At 54.4% G+C, this 20,289-nt stretch overlaps 6 protein-coding genes across 6 annotated transcripts; all 6 read left to right on the top strand.

Annotated features, from left to right (window-relative positions):
- Positions 1-349: 349 nt before the first annotated feature.
- STEHIDRAFT_166958 (uncharacterized protein) lies at positions 350-4,579 on the top strand. Its single transcript, XM_007301884.1, has 2 exons — positions 350-664; positions 1,442-4,579. The coding sequence occupies exons 1-2, from the start codon at positions 427-429 to the stop codon at positions 4,000-4,002; spliced, it is 2,799 nt and encodes a 932-aa protein (XP_007301946.1). The 5' UTR covers positions 350-426; the 3' UTR covers positions 4,003-4,579.
- Positions 4,580-4,903: 324 nt separating this feature from the next.
- Positions 4,904-5,938, top strand: STEHIDRAFT_166957 (uncharacterized protein). The gene is made up of 2 exons (XM_007301883.1): positions 4,904-5,733; positions 5,861-5,938. The coding sequence occupies exons 1-2, from the start codon at positions 4,948-4,950 to the stop codon at positions 5,930-5,932; spliced, it is 858 nt and encodes a 285-aa protein (XP_007301945.1). The 5' UTR covers positions 4,904-4,947; the 3' UTR covers positions 5,933-5,938.
- A 1,868-nt stretch (positions 5,939-7,806) lies between these two features.
- Positions 7,807-8,470, top strand: STEHIDRAFT_109313 (uncharacterized protein; the record flags this gene model as incomplete). The annotated part of the gene is made up of 2 exons (XM_007301882.1): positions 7,807-8,055; positions 8,363-8,470. The coding sequence occupies 2 exons, from the start codon at positions 7,807-7,809 to the stop codon at positions 8,468-8,470; spliced, it is 357 nt and encodes a 118-aa protein (XP_007301944.1).
- A 698-nt stretch (positions 8,471-9,168) lies between these two features.
- STEHIDRAFT_109312 (uncharacterized protein) lies at positions 9,169-10,509 on the top strand (the record flags this gene model as incomplete). The annotated part of the gene is made up of 4 exons (XM_007301881.1): positions 9,169-9,419; positions 9,457-9,612; positions 9,665-9,695; positions 10,372-10,509. The coding sequence occupies 4 exons, from the start codon at positions 9,169-9,171 to the stop codon at positions 10,507-10,509; spliced, it is 576 nt and encodes a 191-aa protein (XP_007301943.1).
- A 6,704-nt stretch (positions 10,510-17,213) lies between these two features.
- Positions 17,214-17,456, top strand: STEHIDRAFT_29178 (uncharacterized protein; the record flags this gene model as incomplete). The annotated part of the gene is made up of 1 exon (XM_007301408.1): positions 17,214-17,456. A coding segment is annotated over one exon (243 nt), but the record flags the coding sequence as incomplete, so codon positions are not given.
- Positions 17,457-18,443: 987 nt separating this feature from the next.
- STEHIDRAFT_109310 (uncharacterized protein) lies at positions 18,444-19,854 on the top strand (the record flags this gene model as incomplete). Its single annotated transcript, XM_007301880.1, has 5 exons — positions 18,444-18,551; positions 18,622-18,783; positions 18,859-18,990; positions 19,053-19,165; positions 19,236-19,854. The coding sequence occupies 5 exons, from the start codon at positions 18,444-18,446 to the stop codon at positions 19,852-19,854; spliced, it is 1,134 nt and encodes a 377-aa protein (XP_007301942.1).
- Between the last annotated feature and the right edge of the window lie 435 nt (positions 19,855-20,289).

The raw sequence follows: 20,289 nt of genomic DNA, 5'->3' as shown, positions 1-20,289 counted from the left end.
TCGTTGACGAAGACGTGGACCGAGCATGACTGTCGTCCAGGTTCGAACGTTTCTGGGCGGATGACGTAACACCTGGGCGAGCATCTCGGCAGCGCTCTCGTACAAAATACGAGATAAAAGCGGTAAAAATGGGGAGGGGAGCGGTGAGACGGTAAGGGCGGATGCATGGATGTGCGGAAGGAAAGAAAGCGTAAATGAAAGGGGCAGGCCGCTTCCAGGGGTGGAGTTCTGTGAGGCTTCCGAGATTCGAAATTCCGACATGTAGCGCTCTGCTGCGCCACGCATAAGACAATATCAATAAACGATGGCTTAGTCTCAACCCACCACCTCATCCGGCCCTCTTTGTACCTCTCCACCACCATCTCCCTATCCTCCTCGTCGTCGTCATCCCCGACGTTGAAGAGCCGCCGCGACCCTCGGGTTTTCATGTCTACCACGACTACCACCCGGCGCAGCATGAGCTCACCGTCCATCGCCCAACCCCTTCGCTCTCCCATCCCTCCCCGGGTATCAGCTCGTTCAGACGTCTTCAGGCCAAGACTGCCTCTCGACCCATTCTCTTCTATTGACCATCGAAGACACAATCCTATCGTCATACCCGCCGAGAAACTTTACAGTGCGGCCGCCGCAGAGCCAAGACGCGATGCTATTCTCATCCTCGGAGGTATGTCGCATTATTCTTTCTAGGGCTTCGGCATGCTTGGGTTTGGACTCTGGGTGGGGGGGTATTTGGGCATCGGAAAGTCCATCAGGCTCGGTATCTGGGTGACAACGACCGCAATGGCGAATGCGTTTCACGGTGAACATGGTATCGGTGCTGACACAACGTCGGCTTTCGGCATAATTTTGCTATCCACTGTGTCTTCGATTGTCGCGTATCGTCGGCTGCGATAGAGATATCATCTTTGGTCCGGCAGCTACATTCGCCTGCTTGTTGTTTTAACCAATTCCTTGCTGCATCCATCTATTTTTGTTGCCTTGCGTTGGGTGGCACCTAGTGGCACCCGATCGTAGGTATGTGGCTCGCACCCGGCACACAGAGGGTATGGTCGAGGGTATGCATGAACATACCCTCAGCACGACCAGAGTTTCTGGAGGTGCATTAGCCTCGTAGACATGACATGGAACCGAATAGCGGCACTTGCTAAACCGGAACCTGATATCCTCGGAAAATAGCCTTTACCGTTGATTCGTTGGCAACGATGCCCACTGTACCCATTTTGTTTGTATGGTACGATGACAATCGTGTTCTGATCAGGGAGAGAATATACGCTTACTATATGCTGCCTCTGGTCAAATAACCCTATCATGATCATGTTATCTTTTAATTGCTGTCAAACCTGGCACCGCATTCTTTGGTCCTACAAATCATTTTTTAGTCTTTTTCCATGCATCGAGGCTAAATTTATCATCAAATTGGCTAACCTCTGTCTGTTTTCAGCGCCTGAAGTGCGGGACTTGGAACCACTCCTCCAATCAGAGCAATTCTCATCCTCTCTCCTCATCCTCGCGACCCACCAACCGCCGACCATCCAAAGCATCCAACAGGACGTCTATCCCGTAATCCGCATCCTCCGCCTACACTCCCCCCTCGCGCTCGAAAACTCTGGAGCAGTCCGCTTCGTTCACATCCTCGAGTCCGCCGAACGGCTGGCGCGATTTTGGCGTAGATGTGGCGACGGCGGCATACCGATCCAAGAGCTCCCAGAATCAGACGGTATCCTTGAATATCCCTCGGCTCTCAAACTTTCCGGCTTCACATATAGGTCGAACACGACGCCCAGCGCGAGCAGCAACTCGCTTTCTCAACCGAACCTCCCTTCACGTGTTTCGTCGTCTCTTCGTCTCACTTCTTTCGACTCTTCGAGCGCACGTAACACGACTGCGCCCCGGGCAAGACGGGAATCGAAACTCACGCCGCTGCAGTCACAGGGGCCTGACCCGACACAACGACCATTCGATGCGATTCTCAATTTCTTACCACACGATATACCCGAAAAGTCGATGCTCAAACACGCGATACTCGTCACCACCATCTCCCGTCCTTTCCTCGTCGCTGCGGTACCCTCTTCCTCATCTTCCTCTGGTCCTACACCTTCTACACCTACTTCTGCACTTCCGAGCCCTGTGCCTAGCGTACGGTCCACTGCTGGGAATGGGAGCGTGGAGAAGAGGCGGTCTGTGTTGAGAAGACCGCCGATTCTTTCGATGTATTCGATGCCACCGACGCCACCCATGAGCAGCGGCGATTCGCTGAACAGTTTGCAGCAGGCTCAGGCTGCCGCCCCAGGTCCACGGGACGTCAAAGCCCACCTCGTACATCTCCTACCCTCGTCCAAAGGCAAGTCCAAAGCGAATGGCGCACCAACTCCCACCACTACGGGTTCAGGAGCACAGCGAATCGCACAGAGCATCGAGTCCTTCCTGTTGTCGTTCTCGTATCCTGCACCGACTGGCGGAAGCGGTGGTAACAGTGGGTTTTCGATCGGGAGTGGGTCGGGGATGGGGATGGGACAGGGCGGGATGGGCGCGGGGAGTGGGGGCGATGGGATGGAACATGCGAAGGCGTATTTGATGGAGACATCTGCGTTCCGCGAGGTCATCGATTCGCAGATGGCGGGGCCTAGCGTCGGTGGTTCGGGTCCGATGCAGGAAGCGAAATGGACGGTGGCGAATTTGGTGTTGAGCGGGTGCTTGGATGTTGACGAGGAGAAGGCGAGGGAACAGCGCAAGGCGGTAGAAGGTGGCGGTGGTGGCGGCACTGCAGGGACAAGCGGGTTTGTGGCGAAGCAGGAGGTGAGGATGATGAGCAAGCAGAGAGCTTGGGTGGCCGGCGCGAGCGAGATCATCATCTCTGCGGTACCCTCGAACATCGTCACTGCGACTGGACTGGGGATCAACGTCACACCACCCTCATGTTCCTCCGCCGGCTCAGGTTCGTCATTCTCGTCACTGTCAGCCGCCGCCTCCGCATCGCTAGCGACAACCCCGTCAGCTTCCGCACCCGCGTCGTCTCCGTCGCTTCCCTTGAACAAGTCGAAACTTCTGCCGCCTACGCCTACGACGCCCAGCACGCCCTCACACAGACGACACCATTCAAAGTCGGATCCTTCGTACTCGCCTTCGTCCATGGAGACTATCAGGGCACCGTCGTCCACCCTTCCATCACCCGGTAAAGAGCCCCTCCCACCCAGACGACACTCCGCCAACGCCGCCGCCGTTGCCGCTGCCACACCGCCCAGTCCCTCACAGACTTCACCCACGAAGGTAGGGTTCGCAGGGATCGGATCGGGGTATGGCTCAAGCTCAACTCCGAACTACCCTCGGACGTCTCGTGCGGTATCCGTTCCCGTTCCCGCTCCTGCGCCTGTCCAGGTCACGGTCGCTGCTCCTGCGCCGGCTGTGAGACCCTCGACACATACGAGGTCACATCCGAGGTCGGCGTCGGGCTCTGGTTCTGGGTCTGTCGTGGATCCGGAGGTGGGGCAGATTAATAGTGGTGTGAATAGTCGTGGGTGGCCTTCGTCCGCACCTTCGCATTCGAGTGGGATGAGGCATTATATGACGGCTGGCCATAGTGGGTCTTCGACTGTGGTCCCTATGCCTTCGACCACGACGTTGGTCGATGTTAGGAGCGAAGAACCGGTGTCGGCGGCGGGTATAGGAGCCAAGCGGTCTTTGAGACGCGTGGAGGGGTCGAGGAGGATTGTGGCGGCCCCTCCTACGCCGCCAGATTCAGACGAGAGCGCGACGGTACACGCGGATCGTCATTCACAGGAGAAGGAGAAGGCGTCTATCAGGTTTGAGGAGGACGTGTATCGTGTCCCTGGAGCAGGGTCAGAGGAGATCAGTTCGGATGGTGGGAAGAGGAGGGTGTTGCACAAGGCGAGAGCGAGAGGCGAGGGTGACGTGAATGAAGGACATGTGGGGGAGAAACAGGTGAAGAGGGTGAGTTCAGGTACGAGTTCGCGGTGGAAGTTTTGGAAGAGTGCGGCGAGGTGATTTTTGGGTGTCCTCGGCTCTGAGGTAGTAACCGTCTGCTGTTTCGTCGACTCATCCCCGATCTGTTATAACGTATTTTTTTATTCTTGCGTCCTGCGTTGAACTTTATATCATGACGATCTCTCCATATCTTTCTGTACTGACGCACGATCTTATTTTATCCATCTCAACTCGTCTTTTCTTTCATCACGCATCATCTCCGCTCTTCCCAATACTCGCGGTTTCAAGGGCTATCTCTCACGATCCACTTTCTTGTAGTATAAATTATCTTGACACTGTTTCATCCACACTCCTCGCTTTTTATAGTCACTCTCATCTGCATCTGTCTTCACTCTCACCTGTTAGTCACTCCATTCACTTTGCTCTCTCACTTACATTCGTTTTCCTCCATTCGTCTTACTTACTCTATCTCTCTCTCTAGTGTTGCTTCGTGTCAACGTCTTGGAAACATCTCGGACGGTCTGGTCTGGTCTGCTCGGGTCGGGTGTTATTCGCCCTTGTGTTCAATGGTTCATGCAATAGACTGTCACTACCTAAGTTACTTATTTTTCGGCCCTGTTGTTTGTTCAAGTTGTTCAAGTTCGCACTGTTTTGTTCGGCCCTGTCTGAGGTTTTGAGGTCTGTGTCCGTAGCGTAGGAGTATCAGTGTTGTTGGATTGATCTTTTGAAGCAAGTACCTATACATGTAGCATCTTGCGAGAAACATGACTTCTAGTATCGCCTTGAGCAGTTGTACATATCTGCCAGCTGTGAAACGACAGGGCTGGTCCAATTCTGCTCCTCAACGGGGGTGCAGGTGCCACTGTGGCCCCCGCAAACTCGTCGGGCCGGTCCGGAATCGCGCTGTCCTCGCCAATTTGCAAGTCGAACTCCTGCACCAACTCCTCCGCTCAAAGTGTCTCGTCTTTGCGCGTACGAGGCATCGAAAGTCGGAAGTCGACGACCATGGCGCTCCAAGCCGTCAAACGCTTCCGAATGCGCGAGCTCACCACCTTACCTCGCCTAATACAGCCTGGCGTCCCTCACATCCCTCCTGCCTCTCAAACGACATATACAGACTTCTTTACTAAAGGCTCAAAGTCCACGAAAGGGAAACAACAAGCAAACGAGCCAATGTACCCGCATTACACCACTCCGGTCAGCGCCTTGAACCCTTTCATCCCCCTCAAGAATCCATCGACCGGCCGATGGGCCCCTGCGAAGTATTCGCTGAGAAGACAGGCGGATCTGGTCAAGAACGCGAGGAAGAGCGGGACGTTGCATCTTCTGCCACCAGGGCCGAAATTCAATCCGGAGGGTCAGAGGTTGAAGGATAAGATTCTGGTCGGGGAGATGCAGGCTGCTCTCGCCGTCAGAGCCGCGCGCAAATCGACCACAGACGCGCCATCTGCGACCGGAGGCGCGTCCGCGACGACGACGACGAACGTTTCGGGGCTCACGAAAGTCGTGTCGACGCTGAGTAGGCGGCAGAAGAGGTTAAGGCTCGGTCGTCCAGTGGTCACGTGGAATTTGCTGTTCAGGACGCATGTCAGAGGGTGGGATCGCGAGATTAGGTGGGGTGGAGAGCTGAAGGCGAAGGAGGTCAAGGGTGCGGACGTGGGTAATAGGCTGTATGCGGGTAAGAGGAGGATGTTCAAGGGACACAAGTGGGAGAGAGTGAGGGGAGAGAGGATGAAGATGCAGGCCAGGATGTTGAGGTTCATGCCGGCGAGGGTCGCGAAGTACAAGGGGGTACGTACCATTCCTTCTTTCTCTGACTCTTCTCCGTTTCTCCCGGGGCCCTTTACCTTGTCTGGTTGTTTTCTGGCGATCGTTGAAGGCGATATACTGACGATTTTTCTAACCAATCCTCTTATAGCAACGCTTGAGGAGGAAGCCTAACCCACTTCGTCCCGCTTCAGGCTTGGGCAGGACCAAGCTACCATTCTAGATATCCATGCAATAGAATTGTCCGCTTTCACTGCTCTCTTCTCATCCTATTCCACATATTCTCCAACTAGCTGTCAAGGTGTAGGGCCTCCGCCTTAAATCATGGAATTCTTAGGTATATATGAGAATATGCGTTAATACAAGCATTAACGAGACCAATGAAGGGGTCAGACGGGGCCTGCTAAGGATACAGTGAGCAGACTCGGAGATGTGATTGACCCAAAGTTCAGTTAGCGTTAGGTTCACCCATAAAGCGTCGTACAGTGCTGACGACTATGCTGCGTCGCAGTGGCTGGCTGGTCAATATACCTCCTCGTAAACACAGAAGGATGATGATATGTAACGTGCAGGCTCGAGGTTGATCCACATCTCGCACTCTCAATGGGCTCAACCTCAACATTTTCACTTCACTCTCGGGGCCACATATAGTACGCCACCTAAACCAAAACGCTGAATCAAAATCACGAGATTCCGGGAGGCTCCGACGTTTCCATGCCGCTTTTAGCCAGCCTTTGTCCTCGGTCTCGATCGAGCCATCGCAGTTTGCGACGCCTCTTGTTCCCCTTCATTAGCGAAGTACGTAAATAAATTTCCCTAGCCTCAGTCGAGGGCAACCTGTGAGGGTGGTCTAGGCCCAGCGCATAAAGGCCTTCCAACTGAGCGTGCTCGACTCGCAGGATTCGCGCAGGATATTCATGGATGAATGCTCGTATGGTCGTACATTAGGCGACATCGTTGAGCAAATAGGTCAATCCCACACTACCCTCATGGAACGAAGCTTACCGTCGTATACATAAATCCCTATTAGGCTGCCTCTTTGCCTGCTTGCCTGTTCAATCGCCCCGTGCGACTCAGGATGGCGGCGGCCAATCCGCGACGACCTCGAGGCAGTGGAAAATTTTACCGAAGGCCTCATGTGGCTGGAAGACGTACGTAATTTTTCGGATTTTGAGTAGCGGTATCGAGCGGACGCGCCGACCATAGATGAACGTCCCATTGTTCGTCAAAGAAAGAAAGGATTGAGTTGCCACTCCGTCTCTCCCATTGCCCATCTAGCCCTCAAGAATACCCTCATAAGTGCTACATCTAGACCCTTGAATACATACCCCACAACCTCTGGTACGTTTTTTTCCCTGTTTCAAACATCGCTGTTTTACGAGCACAGTGCAGATCCTGTTCTAGTGTTCTCGTATCTGGCTCACTTACCTCATTACCTCATTATTAGACCCTACGTTCCCATGGTATAGACACGTAAACACGTTCGCTACCCTGCCAACCCTTGTGTGTCAGCTTCTTTTCCAAAGTCCGCGCGTCCCCCGCCTATAAAAGCCCGTCCACTTTTCGGAGTTCTTCCGACATCCCCTCTCTCTTCTCTCCCACAATCCACATCCCGTCTTTTCCATCCTCCCCATCCTCTCTCTTCTCCCCCTTCTTCTCTCCACCCCCGCCGCGGCGATACGATCCCCCGTGCCCTCACGCGACAAGCCTGCCCTACTTGAAGACTCCTGGACCCGGACCCGGACCCGAACCTGGAACTGGATCCCGAAATTACACGCGCCTGGGCCGATATCTGATTACCCGATCTTGAAAAAGATACTTGTCGTGTACGTTCGTATCCGACGTCAATAGCCGCGGCGTAGACCACAACAACGACACCAACGTCGACAGCCTCAAACTCGAGCCTGATATCTTCGCTCCTTGCCTTCTACCTTCTACATCCTAGCCGCTCTCCTTGACTATTGGCCTGCCCTTCCTTACTATCGATCCCACACACGACCGAAAAACCAAAAACTAACCACCCCACCAATATCACTCCCACTCCCACCTTACCCTACCCTACCCAACCCCACCCTCCTTTTGAAAAAAGAACAAACAATGGCCGCCGCCTACCCCTCCTCCACCGGCACCTTCCAGCCCAAACCCATCACCCACATCCGCCCGCACCCGCGGCACGTACTCCCCGAAGAACGCGTCGGGAAAGAAGGCCTGCAGGTGTCGACGACGCTGTGGATGCCGGGCGTCGTGTTCCATAGGACGTCGCATTGTATTGTGCGGTATGAGAAGACGGTGCAGTGGGTCGTTTATGAGTGTTTGGAGACGCATGAGAGTTCGATGGTGACGCATGTGAGTTTTTTTTTCTTCTTGATTTTTTTTTCTTCCTCTTTCTGTGCTTTTCTTTTGGGCCGTCGTTTTTTTGCGGGCGGGGTCGTGGATCTCGAGGGGGTGTGAGTTGGACTTTTGTTCAAGGCTAGGGCTCAGGGATCTGTCACGTCGGTGTTCCTCTTGGACTGTCTTGGACTGCCGAGCAAGTGGATGAGCTATTCCCTTGTCCTGCCTCTCCCCACCACCCCACCCGTCTCCCTTTCATTCCACTCTACGTCGTGTCGTACACCACGCTGACACCACATCTTCTCTTTCCCCTCCCCTCCAGCCAAGCTACCAACAGGTCTGGCGCGCGATCTCGTCCACGACCGCCCGTCAACCCAACACGAGGCCCGTCACTCCCGTGCCGGAGGGCCAGCAGCAGCAGCAAAACTAAGGCCGATGGACCCCCGACCGACCAACAAACGATACGCACATAGAGCGTGGATGACTTTGTTTCGTGGCTGGCCCGTCTTCTGGAATCGATGCGTGTGGCCTGTTTTTTGCTCTGCTCTGGGTCTGTGCTTCTTTCTTCTTCTCTTTGCTTGCTTGCTTGCTCGTCGGCCGTGTCTTTTGAATATGCTATCTATTCCATCGCGATACCTTCACTCCTTATTCCCGCTGGCTACCCCCCTCCACCTTGCTCTCCCCGTTCTCGCATCGTATGTCTGTATCTATTTATTAGTCTTCCATCGCGACACCTCCCTTTGATCTCTCCCGGCTACCCCCCATCCTCCATCGTCGTATCTCTGTATGTATTTATCGTCCATGTCCGTGTCTGTTGTCTGTGTGTCTCAGTATCCAAGAGCCCCGCGCATGTACTCCCTCCCAACACCCCTGTTGTACCGTCCGTCTGTCTGTCTGTCTGTACGCTCGAGGGTAGAGAGTGGGTTGTACAGCGTGTGAGCTCAGAAGTGGTTTTTGATCTTACTTGCTTTGTTGTGTATATAAGTTTTCAAGTTATGTACATGCTTTGTTCAAACGTGTTCCGTGCTATTCAGTTTGTTGTCGCAATCATCTATCCTTGACACTTGTTGACGTTCATCACAACACAAAAAAATTGGACGGATTGGAAGACTGGCAGTCTCAATATTAATGACCTTGGCCCCTCAGGGAGCTCTGGGATCGCATTTATTAAGGATATCGAGCAAGTACTATGAGAGACACCACTCAAGTCTCAGTGGAGAAAGTCGCACATCCAAGTTATCTGGCCCGGGACACTATGTAGTAGCGCTAGCAAGGCCGCGTTACGGTCACCGGAGGCTCTGGCAGGTCGAAGCGGTGCAAGAGGCCCGTTCAGGTTATGACTGGCATTGTTGGGTGTTGGGGCTGGGCGGATACTTACCGTGAGTCGTGACGGTCCTACTCAACACCGTTTCGAAGGACCAGGCTGCTGGCTAGGACCCGAGTCATGTCGAGTTGCGCAAACGGCAGAAATATGGCTCTATGGACTCGGACAAGTTCTAAGCCCCTCTGCGACTGCCCGGGCCAGTGTTCAGGTTACGGTGCCAGCACCAGCACCATAGCCCGAGGGCCTGAGTAAGTATTATTATCCCCTCGCATAGTCTATAGATCCGCGTCCACTTTGCAGTGACCGCGAGGGCCCGATTGGAGAGGAGGAGGTACATAGATGAAGTGTGGTGGTGGGCGCAGCGGCAGTCGGGGGCGCGACGTGCACTGGCACATCTAGATGGTGGTGTCTATTTAGTATTAAGTAGTATGCCGCAAATTGTCACCGTCACTGTGGTATACAGGAGCAAGCTTAGACTCACGCGGTTCTGCAACGTACTAAGTTCAATCAATTATTATGTGGCTCGAGGACCGAGGTTCGAACATGCACTTTGCACTTACGAGGGTTCGGATGGGGCTTTAGAGTGACCCTACTAAGGTATGTTGTACCGCCACCACCAGCATCCCGGGACGATACAAGACAAGACAGGACAAGACAAGACAACACAACACAACACAACACAAGGGCCTCTGTGAAATGCATATGCATATGAGCGAGTTGAAGTTACTGTATTTTGGGCCACTGACCAGAGGGAAGAAGAGGAAGTGGCAAAACGGAAGTTGCGGAGTACTTATTTGCTGACTTAGACTCGGAGGCTCGAATTCGTGGGGATAAGTAAGTTGTTGGATTTTCGGTTTTCCGGTCGTATTATGTCAAGTCCCTCCCACTGGCATGTAGAAACCCAGTAGAACATAATGAGAATGTCGATCCCCATGGACCTACGGAAGGGAGAGCACAGTGGGCTCGTATGTCATGTATGCGTACCAGGTACTTAACTGCTCGCTCAGCGCCTGGCCGCTGGGGTCGATGTGTCACGCAATGTGGACGAACTTAGTCCGTTCGAGGAGCTCGTGCATACGCTCGTCACCCGTGTACCAAAACCGAACGCTGACAACGACCCAACGAAAGACAGAATAAGAAGCTAAAAATAAAGACACCACAGTACGTCCTAAAAATAAATCACTAGTACTGTCAATGACAAGTTCCACTAAACATCATCAGGACTAGCAGGGACTAGCACACTCAAATCACTACTGACGCACGTCGATGATTCAAGTCTCACTCCACTCATCCACCATCCACGATTCACGCATTTTGGGTTTAATTTGCTGATGCTCCACCCACTGTGTCACCGCCGGGAATACTTACCAGTACTAGGCCAGGGCGAGGGCAGGCGGATCAGCAGCAGCACGCGTCGAACAAATATCGCTCCGAGCAACGAGTCATGGAGCGAGTTCCGTTATGTATGTATGTATCATAGGCACGGCGAAGTGTTTCGTACATACATACGCTGGGAGCCACAGTTGGGAGCCACGGAGGTGATGCAAGAGAAACTGCGCGAGTGGATACACACTAGTGCCTACGCAGACCATGAAGTGTGAGAGGTGAGCTCCTACGTAAGTCCGCCGAGAATGCTGAGTGGGTCAAGAAAGAGCAGAGAAAGCCGAGTTCAAAGTTAAACCTTTGAGACGGGAGTAACCGGGAAGAGATGGCCAGAGCTCGAGCATGTCCAAAGCGTATCAATCTCAAACGTTTGCGACGATGGAGAAGGCCGCGAGTGCTAGGGTTTATTTATAGCCAAGCGTGGGTTTGCTCGGAACGTGGTCCAAAGGAGAGCCGATGGGTCCGACGTCATGCCCGATGGAAGCCAGCTTTGAAATTTGCGCGAAGATTCGGACGGTGAAGAGTCAATGATAAACAGCGAAATTTGAGCCCATGGAAAAAAAAAACGGAGGATATGGGACGGAGGACGAGAGGGAGATGTCGGGGCGAGCCACGGGGTCGCGGGGAGGTTTTGGGATGACGTCGGGCGGGGTATGCCGGGGGGAGGAATTGTGGGAAGTCGCGTAGAAAAAGGGAAGGGCATGGCCTGAGCGGGAGTGAGCTCATCGGGTGGTCGATCATTCGTGCTCTGAGTCTGACCGTCGCTGTCAGTGTCAAAGCAGACCGCCAACAGCGTCGCGCAGTGGAATTGGATGGAGTGCACAGCGCCAGAGCCGCGTCCGCCGTTCTCCGTACGTAGCTCTCCGTCGCTTACCTTGCTCTCCTCATCCTCACCCCCGTCTCCTCCAAGGCGAAAGCGAGCCACTTCTTCGTCAAACACCTCTCCTTCGTCCGCCACTTCGCAGGCAGCGACAAGAAGACCTCGTCCAACTACCTCCGCTCCTCACACTCACGCTCGAACACCACAGGCCCGACCGACGGCCCCAAACCGTTCATGTCCCAGCCGATGCTCACCCTCCCACCCAACCCCGCCTTCACCAACCCAGACACCGACGGCTCCTTCCGCTCCATCTCCACCTCCAGCTCTCCTCGCACCTCTGACGCCGCAGACCGATCCTCCAACAGACCCCTCTCCCAGTCTATTACCCAGCCCTCACATCGACGCGACTCTTCGCTGCCCCCCGCAAAGGGCCATCGCAAGGCCGTGTCGACCCCGCTTCAATTGAGCTCAGTCTCAGCATTCATGCAGCAGCAGCCAAGACCGGCCGAGAACGCTGCGCCACACAGCCCTGCACCCCCTCCGCGTCCCGAAGTACCCCAAGCGTCCTCCTCTTCCTCGTCCGCAGGTGTGTTTTTCTTAGCATCGTCATTTTCATTCCTATTTCTATTTTCGTTTCGTTCCGCGTTTGTGCTCCTCTATCTTTGCCCTCTATCTTTGCAACCGGCGACGAATGGGATCCTTGGGAATTCTCGCTCGTCGGTGCCTTCCCGCACTCGCTGGCATAGGCGAACTTCGTGCGAAGGCGTTAGTTCGAACAAGCATTACTGGGAAACACAACCGCTGCGCACAGGAACTCCTTTCGCATTCGCCGCCTGTTGTCGGTTCTCTGCGAGGATGGATCCTGCTGCCTCGCCTCGGCCCCGTCCCGTCTCTTGCGTCTTTTTATAGACGTCACATCAGCTTCTGTGCATTGCAATTGGAGCCAATGCATGGAAGAATCACTCGTTTGCGTTGCGTTTTTGCTTCCGTGCAGTAGATGTAAACTTTCATTTGGCCGTATAAGTATGGGTGGAAAGTTCTGCTCGCACGATTATCTGTGGCGGAGATGCAGGGGTCCTTGCGCAGCGCGTTTATGACGATCCTACAACACGGTGACGCGCCGAGCCCGAGAACGAGGATGGCACGTCAGGAATGCTTGGGAGCTCTTGCAACGTTGACCCAAATGCTGTGTCTGTCGTCCAGACCCCTTTCTACTCTGTGCAGTAGTACTAGTGGGCCCAATGGAAGATTACACTTTCCATTCTTTTGCCCGTATTTGGGTGGGTATTCGTGTGCACACGACTACCGATCCATTCCATTACCGTTCAATGTTCTCTGGGGCGGAAGAGGTCGCGGTGGTCGTTCTATCTTACTGACACCGTGACGTGCCGAGCTTGAGAATGAGACAGAAATGCTCCTAAGAGTTCTTGGAATTCGTATCGCTGACTCAAAAGCTGTGTACGACTGGCGATGGTCTGTTGTTCAATGTGGCGGAAGAGGTCGGAGAGTGCATAGCGCGTTTATCATGATCCCACGATCCCAGTGACACGCCGAGCCGAGCACGAGAACTAGCGCGCTCAGCCTACTCTTTGCACGCCAGCATCCCCCTAGGAGTCTTGCAACGCTGACCCAATGAATTCTGTGTCTTCCTCTTCCAGGCCCCCACCACACTGGCACTGCATCGACATCCAACAATCATCCCCCAGAAAGTCGCCGGTCTGCCAATCCATTCCGCAACAACAACGGCAGTCCCTTGCTCCAGTTTAAGGCGAATCACAAGGAGAACAATAGTGGGAGTAGCAGTGGAAGTAGTAGCAAAGGTGGTAAGGGAAAGTCCCCAAGCACGAGTCCGAGTCCGAGTCTGGGTTCGGGTTCGGGTACTTCCCCTCCGGCGAAGGTAAGTCGTGTTCAACCTTCTAGACTCCAATTCAATCGCGGTTATCTCTGTGTGGATGTGGGGAAAACTAAAGTGTTCTGCCATGCTCATGATTTCGCTTTGATTAATGTTGCGATTGCCCCTATCTTTCGCGAATCGCGCTTACGCTTACTCTTACTCTTTTGCAGCAGGCGCACGCGGGGCACAAACTTAAGAATTCGAGCGCCACGGCACCCTCGCATTCAAGTCCAAGTTCAAGTCCAAGTCCTTCTGGCAAAAACAGCAATGATAATAATAATCGTCCTACGACCTCCGTCGAACCGGACACGACACCGAAACCTCCCCCGAAACCGTTCGCCAGCACCGGTTTCGGGAGTGGGAATGGGAGCACGGATGTGCATATTGACGCGCGGATATCGTGTTCGCCTCTCGCGGACGATGTTTTGAAGAGCGCGCGGTTAGCGGCTGCGGCGTCCTCTTCTTCGACGGCGTTACGCTCTTCCCTTTCCACCGTTGACAAACCCGACGCCAATACCCACAGTCGAGATATTCTGCCCATCCAAATACCTGTGGCGACTAGTGCTCTCTCAGGAACGGCGAGACCGTCGTCGTCGTCGGTATTGGCATCGGCGCCCACGTCCGACAAGATCGCATCTAGCGCTTCTTCTTCGTCTTCCTTTGCTGTCACGTCCCCTCCTAGGCTTCCTGCCGCTACTTCGACTTCGACTTCTTTTGGGTACCCTCCCGCGCCTGCGCCTAACTGTATGCCGCCCACTTATATGTCGAGTCAGAATCAGAGTGGAGTTGCTCCCTCCTCCTCCTCCTCCTCGACCCCGACGCTCACCTCGACTTCGACCACCCCACGAATCATCCCACAATCACTCCGTGCGGGACTTCCCCCTTCTTCCACATCCACATCCTCCACATTCACATCCACATCCTCCTCCGCCGCCTCCACATCCACCTCCAACGCAAATCCACCTCCCTCCCCGCGCACGCTCTCGTCCCGCCCGAACGTCCCGCACTTAACCACCCTCCCCTCCTTCACCTCTCGTTTCCAGCTCGCCTCGCAGTTCACCGTGCCAGGTGGAGGGGCGAGACTTTCGCCTGCGATTATCACGAGGGAGCCGGCGCATCCGATTTACGCGTTGCCGCCTTTGCCGGTTATTGGGGCAAGGTCGGGGTCAGCTTCTGCGTCTGGGTCTGCGTCCTCATCGGGCGTGCAGCCGGGTGTTGGAGGCAATAATTCTGCACCGGGAAGTAGTAGTAGTAGTAGTGGTGGTGGTGGTGAGGGACAGAGACAGGCATTAAGGGAGAGGAAACATAGTTTGCGGAGTATGCCTGCGCTGCCGCATTCGGGGAGAGATGAGCGGGAGGTGGAGGGCGCGGATCATGAGAATAGCGATTTGTTGGATGATTTGGAGGAGGATGAGGAGGAGGGGGATGAGTTGGAAGGGGATGAGCACGAGCATGAGCATGAGCATGAGAATGGGGACGGAGAAGGGGAAGAGCAGGGAGAAGGAGACGAGACGGATGGGACGAGATCGAGGAGGATGAGTAGGTCGGAGACGCCGATGACGATGATGACGGGGACGGGGAGCGATGAAGAGGACGGGGAGGTCGAGTCTTCGGAAAGTCATGGGGCGACTATGGCAGAGAGGGGGACAGGGACGGATAGACCTCCGTTGTCGTTGTTGACGATGCCGGGGTCGATCAGCGGGAGACAGAGAGAGGGGGGTAAACCAAGTCTGGCGTTGCCGAGTTTTAATTGGAAGGGAACGTCGCCTGGGACGGGATTCTTGGAATCGTATCTGCGCTCGGGGCCGAAGGGAACCGCTCGGACGACTACCACCACCATTACCACCACCGATGTCGGTGCAGCTCCTGGGACGACCGCGGCCAACGGTAATGGGAATAGGGAGGATATGACGCCGCTCGCGGGGGTGGGAGCGCGGACGTTGAGGGGTAAGGAATCGATGGATTATTTCTCGTCCAAGGTCGTCCCGGAATCGACTACGAACCCGTCGACGCCCCGAGGGCACGCATTTGGTGTGGTCCCGGAGTGGCAGCATCAGCTGAGGAATTCGCCCAGGATCGTGCCCATGCCGCCGTCTTCGCCTTTGAACAGTCCGAGCCTTGGCGGGAGGCCTTCGTTGTATACGCATGCGTCGAGGAGTATGATCGAGATTTCGGAGCATGCGAGGGGGAGGGCTGGTGCTGGTGCTGGTGCTGGTGAAATTGCGGTAGTCGAGAGAGCAACAGGAGCGGAGAGGGGGGATGCGACGCCACCGGTTATGACGACGACAGAAGTCCTCAACGCGTCCTCTTCGCCCATATCTATAAAACATCCCACACCCGGCGCACCCCCTCCCTTCCCGCCAACACCTCACGCCGACCACGCTCACGGTCACGGTAGCGCCACACTCCGTCGCCAGCGTTCCATGCCGACGTTCTCGTCGCCTACCTCCCCACCGCCGCCCTATCCCACCTTCCACTTCCCCTCGCGCAACGGCGATCCGAACGCAGAACGCCAGCGTGTGTTCGGAGTCCCGCCCGAGGCTAGGATCGTTCCACGCGAAGACGAAGGCTCCGAACGTCTACCAGGCTACTCCAACTCGATATACCTCCGCGCCATCCTTCCCCGGAAGATGGAGTTCTCCTCGCCGGGCGTACAGGCGAAAGACAGGAAATGGAGACGGGTGGTGTGCGTGCTCGAGGGTACGGCGTTTAAGATCTATAAGTTGCCTGCTAGTGTGAGGGGTGCGGGCCCCGTTGGTGTGCTGGGTGGATTGTGGGAGAAAATAGGGGGAGCGGGGGATATTGCGGAGGAGCCGGTGACGGTGACGGTGCAGGGGGCGAAGAGGGCGGCGGAGAGAGAGAGGGAGAGGGAGAGGACGGCGTTGGGGATGAGTGGGGCTGTGGGTGCTGTGGGGAAGTCGTCGGAGGAGGCGAAGAGTCCGAGGAGCTCGTCGGGTGGTGTGGGTGCGCCGGCGGGGACAGAGTCGGTTTTAGCGCAGGCGACGGGGGCGAGGCAGAGCGCATTGGCGGATCCGAGGCCTTTGTTGCCTGGGATGGGGTTGGGATTGGGAAGGGAGGCGAATGTGGATGTGACGGTCCCTGTGACACGGCCGGAGGATGTGCCGGCTTCGTTGCAGCAGCAGCCGCCAGCGCAGACGTCGACGAAGTCGAAGTTGTTGGGTAGTGGATTTTTGAGGAGCGTGACGGGCGGGTCGAAGTTGAGCTTGAATAGTGAGGCGGAAGGGAGGAGAAGCGAGAGTAGGGATCGGGCGGTGAGTGGGGGGTTGTTGGATGTTGCGATAAGGACGAGTACGAGTACGGAGAGCGGTGCGAGGGGGAGACGATCGTTCTCAGGGTTGAGACCTTCGTTGTCTGGCTCTGGGTCTAGCTCGGGTGTGAACGCGAATGCGACTGGTAGTTCGGCGACGTCGTCTTCTGGACATGGACAACCTTCGAGTCCCGGTCGGTTGTCTGCTTCGGTGTCGAGAGGAAATCCTTCGTCTTCGTCGAATGCATCTGTGTCGTCTTCTGGTGCATCACGGACTGCTTCACCACCTAGCACCACCTCCGCACCATCTTCCTCCCCACTCACCGTCGCCACCGCCACCCCTGCACCCCACTCCCCAGGCGTCTTCGCACCCCCACCTAGTCCCCCTCGTACCCGCCGCCGATCTTCACGAGGCTCCCACTCCCACTCCAACAGCAACAGCACGAACGACGCGGGCGGTCTCTTCCACGACTCTCCAGACGTGCCCCAACCGGACGCGAAAGATCTGATCAAGGCTTATTCCTTGCAAGGCGCGGAGAGCGGTCTCGGGAGCGATTATCATAAGAGGAGGAACGTGATCAGGTTGAGGATGGAGGGCGAGCAGTTTTTGCTCCAGGCGCCGGATGTGGGCGCCGTCGTTGATTGGATAGAGGGGTTCCAGGCGGCGGCGAATATTGCGTTGGATTTGGACGAGAGGCCGATGCCGAAGGGGCCGATGTTTCCCAGGTACGAGCTGGATGGATTTGTTGTGGTTGGTTTTGTAAAGTGTCTGACGGTGTTCTTTCTTTTTTGTTTGTGCATACAGACGTCGCCGTAGAAGACGGCCTGCGACTGGGAACGCTAACGGTGCGGGTAGTGCCAATAATGCTCAGGGGGCGTCCAATACGGATTCTACTGCAGCAGCTACTCGCAATCCTGCCGTCGTGACGTGACCTCTCGAACGGCATATACATCCGTAGGGGCTGTGGCTCCTGCTCTCGATATCTGTTTGTACTACAAGTATTGTATGATTCCCTTCATTGTGGACTAGTGACTCTTGGTTTTTCAGCCTATATACTTTTTTTACCCCCCATTACACAACATCTGTCATGACCATGCACGCACATGTACGCACATCCTTCACGCTGCTCATTGCATTCACATACTATCCGCTTTGCCATACTACATAAAGTGTACCTGCCTTTTGTCTTTCGTCTTTTTCGTTTTGAGTTTTGGTCGCGTTCTGTTACAGTTAACGTTCTGCTCTACTTGTTCATTCTGCATCTTTTTGATTTTACCTTTGGATCATGCATTGTATACACACAATACTCACGGTGCTTGTTTCTTATTTGTTTTACTCAGCTGTGGTGCCCTGCCCTCGATCTTACAGTACTTTTACATGACAATTTGCACTTCCTCCTCAACTTTCAACTGCTCCGCCACCGTACTTTCAAAACTTATGCCTTTTCAGCTTCGATTCCGGAAGTATGAAAGCCAAATGAAGGCCCCGAAGGGCCCTAAAGGCTAATAACAAGCAAGCAATTGCAAGGAAAGGGATGTTTCTTTGTTTGGGTTGAGTGTCGCCGGAGATCGCCGAAGTCCTTCTACCATCATCTCGCTCGATCGCGATCTGTTGTTGACCGTGACTGCGATGATCGCTGGACAGACCTCCTTGCATTGAAGCCTTGATACCGACGGTATACGAGATCAAACAGTGTTATTTATCAAATTAAAAATGCGATACTCTAAAGCATACTGGAAGAATGTCATCGATTCGAAGCCAGCTCGTATCGTCACGGTTTTCAACACCGGGACTTGGCAGGGAAATCCAATCAGCTTTGAGGTATGTTCGCGACTGATACTGTGTATTGTCCGAACATTCTATCACTTATGTGCTTACGATCGATGTGAAGAACGATATGGCCCTGAGGAAAGCTATACGCGCCGCTGCAGAATCTAAGGATTCTTGTGCTCGGTGGCAGCGCCTCGTAGACGCAGGCATAACGGATGCCTTATGCAAATGCGTGATCGAGCACTCCTCAGACTTGGGGGCGGATTGCAGCGGTGATAATAATGTGAGCTCTAGTGCTACGAAACTCGCGATATCATTTTCAGCATGACCATTGATCACGATGAACTTCTGGATGTAGACATCATCGTATTTCGCCCCCTTTATAGAGCTTCTAGTACTAGGACTGCCCAACGTCAAACGATCCCCTGTTCCTACCAGGACTATATTCGTTGAATCCCTGGTCGAGAACTGGAGTGAAATCGTCCTACGAGTATGCCCTAAGCTTGACACCTTACTGCGCTGGTAGCACTGATTCACACTCGTTACTGACAGCTTTGGATCAGACCTCATCACATGTTCGAACCGCACGAAAACTACGCATCAGAGCGAATTTTCGTCTCAGAGCTAGTTATGGGTATCCTAGAGATAGAACCGACCTGCGCTTTGTCAGTATACTTCTCCTTCTACGGCGATCCTGTCCTGGCATGATGTGCCACTCACACCGAATGTTCATAGGGTGGATGCACCCAACGATCTGACCGTCCCTCTGATCATGCGATGTCTCATGCATTCAGTTGGAATCATCGAGTTCTGCAAATGCGTCAGGGCATTAGCGCGGCTCGCCGATCCTCCAGAAGCCATATTCCATAACCGCCGACCCAAGAATTTCATCGCTCGTATGCGACAGGGGATCCCAGACCAGTCCTTCGCCTCTTTATTCACGCATTACACCGGAAATTTTCCCTTCTTAAACACGACCTACATAAATCATTGCATGCATCTCATATGGGCACTTATCAACTGTGCTCTATGGAGTTCTCCATCCGACAGAGACTTTCTCCATGATTTGTTTGGCCATACCACCATGTTCTCGATTCTGTTCCGGCTTTTGTCGAGTCCGGAGCACGTATTAAAGCAGGCTAATTTCGAGCCCGGGGAGCGGTTGATTCTGCCCATCCTGATGTTGATGAAACGATGCACCGAGAGCGCCATTGATGTAGAGAGCAATGAAGGCGAGAATCTCATGCGGACTTGGCTCTGTGAGGGCGTGTTCGACGTATTAGAGGCAGTGTGGGTACAGCATGGTGGTATCGTCCACGGCGTATACAGTAAGCGTTCCCTCCCCCCATTCTGAATATCTCTGTCCTCGATAATCTGTATAAATCTTTATACTCACACATCGAAAACATTTCTCACTGCTTATAGCCTGGGTTGGCGCCATCTTCGGGGATATCTTTCTCATCGTCCGGCTCAATCCATCCCTCCTCTCTCCCATCCGCCGTAACTTCCCACGCCCGCGCCTGTTCAGAGCATGTCTCGACATAGCTTTTCTCCACAAGGACACCGTTTCCCGAGAGATGGATGTGATTATCCCTAGGAATATCACCTCGATGGATGAAGTGTGGATCATCGTCGATTTTCTCGAACGCGTGTCTTCCATTGACCGTCAGTGTTCGAGACGGGGATGTCGCAATCGACACATCGGAAGATGCAGAGCTTGTAAAGACGTGGGTTATTGTGGAGTTGAGTGCCAATCGAGGTACGTCCGAGGGGTCTTTCGCTCATGCAC

The sequence above is a fragment of the Stereum hirsutum genome (genome assembly GCF_000264905.1).
Source record: "Stereum hirsutum FP-91666 SS1 unplaced genomic scaffold STEHIscaffold_4, whole genome shotgun sequence".
Taxonomy (NCBI): Eukaryota; Fungi; Basidiomycota; class Agaricomycetes; order Russulales; family Stereaceae; genus Stereum; species Stereum hirsutum.
Note: the sequence above shows the minus strand (reverse complement) of the source record. Positions and strands in the feature narration are given on the sequence as shown.